This window comes from Neoarius graeffei, chromosome 2, assembly GCF_027579695.1.
Source record: "Neoarius graeffei isolate fNeoGra1 chromosome 2, fNeoGra1.pri, whole genome shotgun sequence".
Classification (NCBI taxonomy): domain Eukaryota; kingdom Metazoa; phylum Chordata; class Actinopteri; order Siluriformes; family Ariidae; genus Neoarius; species Neoarius graeffei.
The window spans coordinates 70,493,395-70,503,279 of NC_083570.1; the positions used below are offsets into that span (position 1 = coordinate 70,493,395).

The window sequence follows — 9,885 nt, forward strand, 5'->3', positions numbered from 1 at the left end:
TATCTTCAAGCCAGTGTGTGATTTTCTTTTTATGTTGACACATTCACAAACAAAAAGTATGTAGTGTGTATGAAAAAATACGAATGGCATATTTCTCAGTAAGACACTCATGTCATTATATATATATATATATATATATATATATATATATATATATATATATATATATATATATATATATATATATGGTATGTATGTATAATGCTACTGCCATCTAGTGTTCACATTGAAAATTACCACATTATCCCATGGCTCTTCATTCACATTGAAATAGGTAGATGGCAGCATTTAGCCATGCTTTGAAATCAGGGAAAAGTATAGCAAAGAAGTAGAGTTATTTTGTAGTGGGACAGCAAGATCTTATTTAGAGGTCATGCTGAAACCTAGGTGATATTTTCTAACATTGTTGGTTCTATTTTGACAAAACATTAATGAATTTGGGACACTACAGTGGTGCAGCATGCAGTGCTGCCACTTGTTCCAGGGTCCCTATTCATCCACTGCAACACTCACCAGGATACAGCACTTACTGATGAATGAATGAATGAATTATCTAATCCATAGCAACCCTGATCAGTATAAAACATGCATGAGAACAGCATCACCCTGCTGAAAAATCCAGTTTAGTCTGACCAGCTACCAGCTGGTATAAGTCTCTGAGCTGCTTAAACTGGTAGCTCGTCTTTGCCAGCTGGTAAGTGCTGATAGAATGGAAAAGTTTCTGAATTACTTCTACTAATGCTGTATTGTAGACAAGCTGTTTTTTTTTAAGAAAATAACACTAAGGCAATTAGAAAATCTTAAACATTTATTTATTGATTTGAATAATTCATCTGATGGTCAACTCAGTGCAACTCAACTCAACTCAACTTTGTCATTCTTCCACATATGCAGTATACAGAAGAACAAAATGGCAATTTCATACGGACCAAGGTGTGTAGACCGTGCAAACAACAAATATCAAGACAGAACAGTAAACATTAAATATTCCAAGAGCTGATAAAGAGCTGTGCAAACATCTCATAACATAACATAACACGACCGAACATAAGATGACATAAGACAACAACCTAACACAACCTGACATAACTTGGCTAGCATGTATGCCATCGCACAACATACCGCAACCTAGCACAACACAACATGACACATCATAACATAAAATGAGTTGCTGAAGGCAGGTGTGATGAGGTAGACAGGTATAGAACAAAGTGCCAATGCACAATTTAAAATGACTGTGTGCAGTCTGTGTGCTTAATGTCCATCAATACAGATGGTCTACCAGTTTGGCAGCTGGTAGGTGGTCAGACTAAACTGGATTTTTCAGGAGGGTAGCCATTAGTCTACATATAAAAGCTTATTTATCCTCAGTGCAAACTGTCACAGGCCATAAAACGCAAAACAATGCAAAACAAATAGCACTCATTCTGCTGATAACATAAAAAATCTATAAGTGTCTTCAATGACGAAAACATTTTTAAGAGCGAGTTGGAAAAATATATATCTATATTTTTACTATTTTAATGTTTTTTTTTTTTTTTATCTCTATAGACCAGCTGTCTAATGATGTAGTTTCCCAGAGTTGCCAAGATACTGCACTTGAACTCTGGTCCAAAGCTGAGAAAAAGAAATTAATTGATGAGATGTGAATCCCATAATTGAAACAACAAAACATTTAACTCTCCTATGCCACCTACAAAGGAGAACTAGTAAAATGTATAAAAAGCAGTATAAACCGCAATATGTTATAAATATAATCATTAATCCTTATTCCATTTAGTGCATTAAAATGCTAAATTAAATTGTAATGTACTGAAGAAAGGGACAGCATTTTTTTTTTCTACCACAAGAGGGTACATTTGAGAGAGGGATTTGTAGCTGGACTTTGATAACGTGTTCACAGAATTCCCAGAATGTTCTCGAATAGCCCAAGAAATCAATATTGGTCTATTAAAAGGCCAAAAGTTATTATGGATCTCGGTTTGATTTTATCACTAATTCTCGTGACTGCAATGCTTGAAAGCACTGCTATGTAAATCATTTATTATGTATCATGTGACCAAATGAACAGAACACTAACAGAATACACTGTTTTATCTATTACTAGTTGTTATTTGCCATTAAATGAAAAGATATGAATTATGTTTGCATACTCTTTTTGTACTTATCTTTTTATACATTTCTTTGTCTCTGAATTTTTAGGTATGAGACTTGTTTTTTTTATTATTAAAAAAAACACTAAGGCAATTAGAAAATCTTAAACATATACAATATGTTGTAGTTCATCAGGGATGGCTAGTTAGAATAGTTTGCATTATGTATTATGACTTTTATATACTTTATTTACCTGTAATATAGGATTAGGATGGACAAACCTAGATATTATGTCACATGTCATATGTGCCACTGTTATATTGATCGCATGCCAGTTTGGTAAGTACTGAAGGTCATTAAACCTCTATCCAACCAGTTACATTCTTGACCATCATGCAATGTTATGTTCTCTTTGAAAAATGGAAAGTTAAACATACTAACACACAGGTGGATTTTATCAGACTGATTCATTACCTTCTCCAGCAATTTGCTTATCATGCTAACCTTTACTTTTCCAAGCTTGGGGTTCAGATTATAATGTTATGGTTTGTGTGTTCCTATGGGAACTGTAGCCAGTGTTAGTGGGAGAACTGAGCCTGAGCTGTTGGAGGTGTGCACATTGAGCCTAAAACTCCACCCACCCTCCACGGCTGCAGTATAAGTAGCCAAGAGCTTTTTATCCGTTACAGAAACGCCATTCTGAGATGAGACAGAAAGCCTGCTAGTCAGAAAACCACATCTGTCACCAGGAAGACCTACTTCAATGTGCCAAGCAGGGTACTGAACAAACCTACTGAAGTACTGCACATGACTACGAAGGTAAGCAAAATACAGAAAACTTTATAACATTTCTGATGAGTTACATTTGCCATTTTGTCAATTAACAATTCAGAAACTAAACATCTATGCCAGTACTAACTATTAAATCTGACATCTTTCACTTTTGATAGATTTTTAAAGCTGATCCTATGTGGTTGGTTGAAAAGATCTGTCTATCAGTAGAGAAAACCAATCTGCTCCTTCCTGCGATGGAATACAGCATCAAAATTAGAAACATGTTTGGAGAAAAAGCTTCTGCTGATAAAGCCAAGAAAGCTACCCTGTGTCCCAACATCATCACTCCAGACACCATTCCTGAGTTCTGCATCCCACCTAAAATCTCAAGTCCATTGGAAGTGAAGACTGTGGAGCAAGGAAAGCCAACTCCATGCATCATGGTTTCTTGCAGTGAAAGTTGCAGCTCAAAGAGTGAGATTCCCTTCCGAGAACTGATCAATAGTCACATCATCCAAGTCGAGAGTGTGGATGATGGGCCATGCAACAAAGGTTGTAGTGATGAGGATAACACCAATGCAGACCCCCAGAGCCAGGCCGCTCTCTCTTTGCCCCACTTGGCCAAAGCCCAGACGTGCTATGGCTTCTGCACACTGCTAGAGAGCCCACACACCAGAAGGAAGGAGTCCCTGTTCCACAATGATCCCAATTCCTGTGGGATTCCACTGCTTCTGTCTAGGAGCAGGTCTGATATATGCTCCAGATCTTCTTCATCTCCTGTTTTCCCAGCCTCCACCTCACCCTCCTCCTTCAGTCTGAACAACTTCACCTCTAGACTGACACGGAAGAGCTTTGGTCTGCACAGGCAAGGCACGCAGGACAGTGACACCACCTCCTCAGCTGAATCCTCACCATTCAGCTCTCCTCTCCTGGCCAGATCATTACCTAAACCTTCTCTTTTCAAAACCCTCAGCCATGAGAAGCTACTCTCCTATAATATCCAGAAGACCACTGTTTCCAGGAACAACTCCCTGTCAACGGATGAAGCCAGCTCCACAGATAACAGCCCTAACGTCATGAGGAGATCATCAGAGGTACTCATAGAACCTCTTTCCTCAAGCTTTGGCCTGGCACCTCCTGCCATCTTCCCCTTGGACTTGGTTCTGCACAGGGAACTGGTGATGAAGGAAAGCCTGGTGCCAGTAGGAAGGGATGGGACCCTGCGTCTTTCAGCAGAATACTGTCCAGAGAACCAGAGACTCCGGGTCCGACTCATCAGCGCTGAGGGGCTGTACTCTCTCTCTGTGGAACCTAAGAGCATAAACTGCAGCATCAGTCTTTCCCTAATGCCTGGGAAATTCCAGAAACAGCGTAGCACTGTCATTAGGAAGAGCCGTAATCCAATCTTCAATGAGGACTTTTTCTTTGATGGCATAACTGAGGAGGACCTCAGCCACTGGTCACTGAGATTTAAAGTAGTCAACAAAATGTCCACCATGAAAAGAGACTATATTTTGGGCACTTGTGATCTTCCTCTGACTTGTATTGTCAATGTTTAAAAAGAAAATTGAACTTTCTATATTTATTTGATTTGTTAAGATTCATTATTTATTTACACTTTTATAATGCCAGAGATTTTATTTCTATTAAAAAGTTGAAAAGCAAATTTGCTTCTCTCTCTCTCTCTATCTCTCTCTCTCTCTCTGTTTCTCAAGAGCTCAATGGGAAAAGGGGTTCATTGAAAGAAGTGATAATTTATTCACAGCTAAACCAACCTCTATGAATAGAAACAGTGCAGCCCTAAAAGCTTCTTTGCAGCCTTAATGGCTTGCATTACTGTTTCTGGAAAAATAAAATGTCCATGATCAGACCCACTCATTAATGTAATAAGACTCATGTAATGTAATAAATTATCATAATCATAGAGTCATGCACTCATTACAAACATGAATAGAGACACCTATACCGGTATGAACTAATTTAATACATTTGTCTGGCCAGTTGCATCACCTCTTCTACAACCCCAATTCCATAAATTTGGGACACTGTAAAGCATTTAAAAAAAAAACCAAACAACCCAGAATATAACAGTCAACAAAAGACTGAAAAAGTTGTGTAATGCTAAAAAAAAAAAAAAAGAACTTAATTTGGTGCATTGGCAAAAGGTCAGTAACATGATTGGATATAAAAAGAGCATCCCAGAGAGGCGGAGTCTCTCAGAAGTAAAGATGGGGAGGGGTTCACCACTCTGTGAAAGACTGCGTGGGCAAACAGTGCAACAATTTAAGAATAACATTCCTCAATGTAAAATTGCAAATAATTTGGGGATCACATCATCTATGGTCCATAATATCATTAAAAGATTTAGAGAATCTGGAGAAATCTCTGTATGCAAGAGACAAGGCTGAAAACTGACATTGGATGGCTGTGATCTTCAGGCCCTCAGGCGACACTGCATTAAAAGCAGACACGTGTCTGTAGTGGAAATCACTGTATGGGCTCAGGAACACTTCAGAAAACCATAGTCTGTGAAAACAGTTCATTACTGCATTCACAAATGCAAGTTAAAATCAAATATAAACAATATCCAGAAACACTGCCACCTTCTCTGGGCCCGAGCTCTTTTAAGATGGACTGAGGCGAAGTGGAAAACTGTCCTGAGGTCTGATGAATCAAAAGTAGAAATTCTTTTTAGAAATCATGGACACCACGTTCTCCAGGTTAAAGAAGAGAGGGACCATCCGGCTTGTTATCAGTGTACAGTTCAATAGCCAGCATCTGTGATAGTATGAGGGTGCATTAGTGCACATGACATGGGTAGCTTGTACATCTGGGAAGGCATCGTTAATGCTGAATGATACACATTTCAGAGCAATATGCTACCATCCAGACAAAATCTTTTTAGGGAAGGCCTTCCTTCTTTCAGCAAGACAATGCCAAACTGCTTTCTGAACATATTAAAACTGCATGGCTCCATAGTAAAAGAGTCTGGGTGCTAAAGTGGCCTGCCTGCAGTCCAGACCTGTCTCCCATTCAAAACATTTGGCACATTATGAAATGCAAAATACGACAAAGGAGACCCCAAACTGTTGAGCAGCTGAAACTGTATATCAGGCAAGAATGGGACAGCATTTCTCTTTCAAAACTACAGCAATTGATCTCCTCAGTTTCTAAACATTTACAGACTGTTGTTAAAAGTAGAGGTGATGCAACACAGCGGTAAACATACCCCTGTCCCAACTTTTTTGCAATGTGTTGCTGATATCAAATTCAAAATGAGCATATATTAAAAAAAAAAAATAAATCAAATTTCTCAGTTACAACATTTGACATGTTGTCTTTGTACTATTTTCAGAGAAATATAGGGTTTCCATTATTTGCAAATTATTGCATGCTGTTTTTATTTACAGCTGACACAGTGACACAGGAAAAAAAGTACTCAAAGTGTCCATCTTTGGTGTTTAAGTTTTAATAGTAAAATAGATAGCTACATTGTGAAATAACATACATGAAGAATTTTTTCATTAATAAGACTAGTAATATAAAAATATAATTCACAAAGCCGTAATCCTGATTGACTTTGTTGCTAACTGTCTTGATGAGGGAGACCACAAAACAGTTTAGCTCATGTTTTAAGTCATTCAAATTCTGTAAAGCTGCTTTGCGACAATGTTTATTGTTAAAAGCGCTATACAAATAAACTTGACTTGACTTGATAAATAAATAAATAAATAAATAAATTGTACCAGTCAGAATTTTGGATACACCTTCTCATTCAATGGTTTGTCTTTATTTTTATTAATTCAAAGACACATCATGTCTTAAAGTAATGATGGATGTTGTTTCTCTTTACTTAGTTGAGCGGTTCTTGACATGATATGGATTACTACAGTTGTGGAATAGGGCTATTTACTGTATTATTTATTTACTATTTACTGTTTGATCTCAAATGTATTAAGAAAGCAAAAAATTGCATTAGTTAACTTTTGATGAAGCATATCTGTTAATTGAAAAGCATTCCAGGTGACTACCTCATGAAGCTGGTTATGATAACGCCAATAGTGTGCAAAGCGTCATCAAGGTAAACCGAGACTACTTTGGATAATCTAAAATATGAAACATATTTTGTTTACCAAATAAGTCTATATACGGTATGTTCCATATGTTATTTCATAGTTTTGATTTCTTCAGTATTGTTCTACAATGTAGAAAATAATCAAAATACAGCAATACTTATGAATGAGTAAGTGCCCAAACTTTTGACTGGTGAAATTAAAAAATTAATCATTACTTGATGACAGAGGCAATCTCAAATCAAATCCATATACATCTACACTCATTAAAAAACTAACTAACTAACTAACTAACTAACTAACTAACTAACTAACTAACTAACTAACTAACTAACTAAACCCTGTAATATTCTTTGTAGCTTGCATATTGTCATCATGGGTACAACCTTTGTACCTTTCGTATGTCTGTTTTGCCTAGACAGGTGCATGTAGAGTAGAATAAAGCTTTAGAAGTACATAAGTGTGTCTTTAAGATTGATTTAAGTATACCTTAAATTGTTTTTAAAGCTACACTATATTATAACTATAACATTTCCAAGTCAAATGTACATCGTAAAGGTAGATGTATGTTGATGCTACTGTGTCAGCAACAAGGAAAAGTGCACATGTATGCATACTGTACATATGTTTTAATATTTTGTGGATTAGTGGGTCTCTGCTCTGAAAACAGATCTTAAAACTGAGTTGTAGAATTGCTTCATTCCCTAAAACAATGTTTTTAGAGAAAGAAATAAGAAAAAGAGAAATATATGTCTCTTTGTTAGATCATTTATTACTGTAAGGGAACTACTGTATGTATTTGTCATGCTGATGGGGACAGGTTTAATGATAAGTATGTTTTCCTCAATGAGTCAATTCAGAAAGAATAACCTTCTCTGATTTCCTGTAAGTCTGTTGTTTCCTACTGACCTTTAAAGGGATTAAAAATACCTGGAGTAGCCTGAAACCTGAAGCTGATTAAAAAAGCTGGTTGATTTTCAGAAAAACAAAAACTGATCTTGCTCCAGGTCTTCCCTTACTCATTCATATAAGGAATGATGAAACAGATCTCATATAAAACAAACAAGCAAGCAAACAAACAAACAAACAAAACCCCAGTAACTTCAGATGATAGCATGGGTTAATGCAATTTGTTGGTAAAGATGCATTCATGCTTACTTCCCTGATTGTGTCCAAAGACTCCCTGCAGACATCACCTCTCATGAAGTAATGAAGGCTGGATTAATAATATAGGCTATAATTTACTTCAGATACCCATCCATTTATGCATTTATACATAGCTTTTACTCATTGCAAACATTTGCACATTGATCACATTTCTTAAAAAAAAAAAACACCACCACTTGGATTAATCATGAGTATGCTCTCCACTGGCACATGTTGATAATATGCAGCAGCAGTTAAAATCCAAACAACTAACCATGTGTATGTACGGTAGGGTTTTCGCTTTTGAAAATGATGCTGGGGATATATACATAAGTCACAGTGCGCTGGTGAAATGAATGGAAGCGAATGGAAGAGCCCTTTTGATATATGTATGAAGTGGTACATTCTAAAAGAGCTGGGCAGATGGTCACTGAATTACAATTTTCATGGTTTGATTAGGTCCAATTAGATAAGAGTGCGTAATAAATTTTCCAAACATGCTTATACTGGGTCAGAATGGCCTCTGCAGGAAGACATAACAACGGATGGCATGCTAGATCAAATGTCAGAAATCAACATACTCATGAATCTAGGGAGAAATCTAAAATAAACATGTGTACTGTGGATGATGTTTGTGCTAAGAAACCTAGCACTTTGCATATGTCAAGAGTTTCTTGTTAAAACTGATTGCAATTTTTAAATTTGTGATAAATATGAACACTCAGATATCACATTTGTTTTTCAGACTTACCGTACAAGCAGTGCTAACATAAAATAAGCAGGAAAGTTAAGAGAAAGCACAAGTTAGAGATGGCGATTGATTCAATCAATCAATCAATCAATCAATCAATCAATCAATCAATCAATAAAGAAGTGTCATGTATATACAGTACTGTGCAAAAGTCTTAGGCACATGTAAAGAAATGCTGTCGACCAAAAATGGCTTAAAATTAATGAAATTAAATGTTTCAACATTTAAAAAAATACTATAAACAGCAGTAAACCATAATAAATGAAACAAAGTCAATATTTGGTGTGAGACGACCCTTTGACCCTTTGTTTAAAAAATAGTCTCAGGTACAATGAGTGCAGTTTTATGCGGAAATGAGCTGTAGGTTTTACTGAGCATCTTACAGAACCAGCCCCAGTTCTTCTGGACACTTTGACTGTCACAGTCGCGTCTTCATTTTGCACCAAAACCCAGCAGCCTTCATTATGTTTTCTTTTTTAATCTGAAAAGTGCTCTCTTATCTAATATACTGCTCAGATACAAACTTTTTTTTCCTGTAACATTTAATTTTGTGCTGGAAAATGAATGTTTGGAACTCTAAAACTTTTTTTTTGTACTGACTTGATAATGTAGATTTCATAAAATAGAAATCTATAAACAAAGTTTGTATGAAAAAAAAATAGGGTGCCTCAGACTTTTGCACAGTACTGTAACTCCTAGAGTTTTCATTCTAAAATGAATGGTAGATATTGACAGACACTGACAGCTAAGGAAAAGATGTTAATTGAGATGGTGGATGCGCACTATTATCTATGGTGTATCCAGTCCAGCTTCTAAAGAGATTAAGGACAGTTGCCAAGCAACTCCTTTCAACTTGGTCAGGCCTAAAGCACTGCCACGTCAGGGGCTGCACACTGAAGCACTATGAACAGCCTTCCAGATGAACTCACTGTTCCTTCTCATATGCCATGAAAGAATTTCCTCGTGATTATTATTATTTTTTTTTTTGTTATACACTCATTATGCACTGATCGCCAGTTCAAATGAGTCCATGGTTTCACTGAACTG

The 9,885-nt window shown here is 36.5% G+C and overlaps 1 protein-coding gene across 1 annotated transcript; it reads left to right on the forward strand.

Annotated features, from left to right (window-relative positions):
- Positions 1 to 2,805: 2,805 nt before the first annotated feature.
- c2cd4a (C2 calcium dependent domain containing 4A) lies at positions 2,806 to 4,427 on the forward strand. The gene is made up of 2 exons (XM_060909366.1): positions 2,806 to 2,913; positions 3,045 to 4,427. Exons 1-2 carry the CDS (start codon positions 2,902 to 2,904, stop codon positions 4,425 to 4,427), a joined length of 1,395 nt encoding a protein of 464 aa, XP_060765349.1. The 5' UTR covers positions 2,806 to 2,901.
- Positions 4,428 to 9,885: the final 5,458 nt, after the last annotated feature.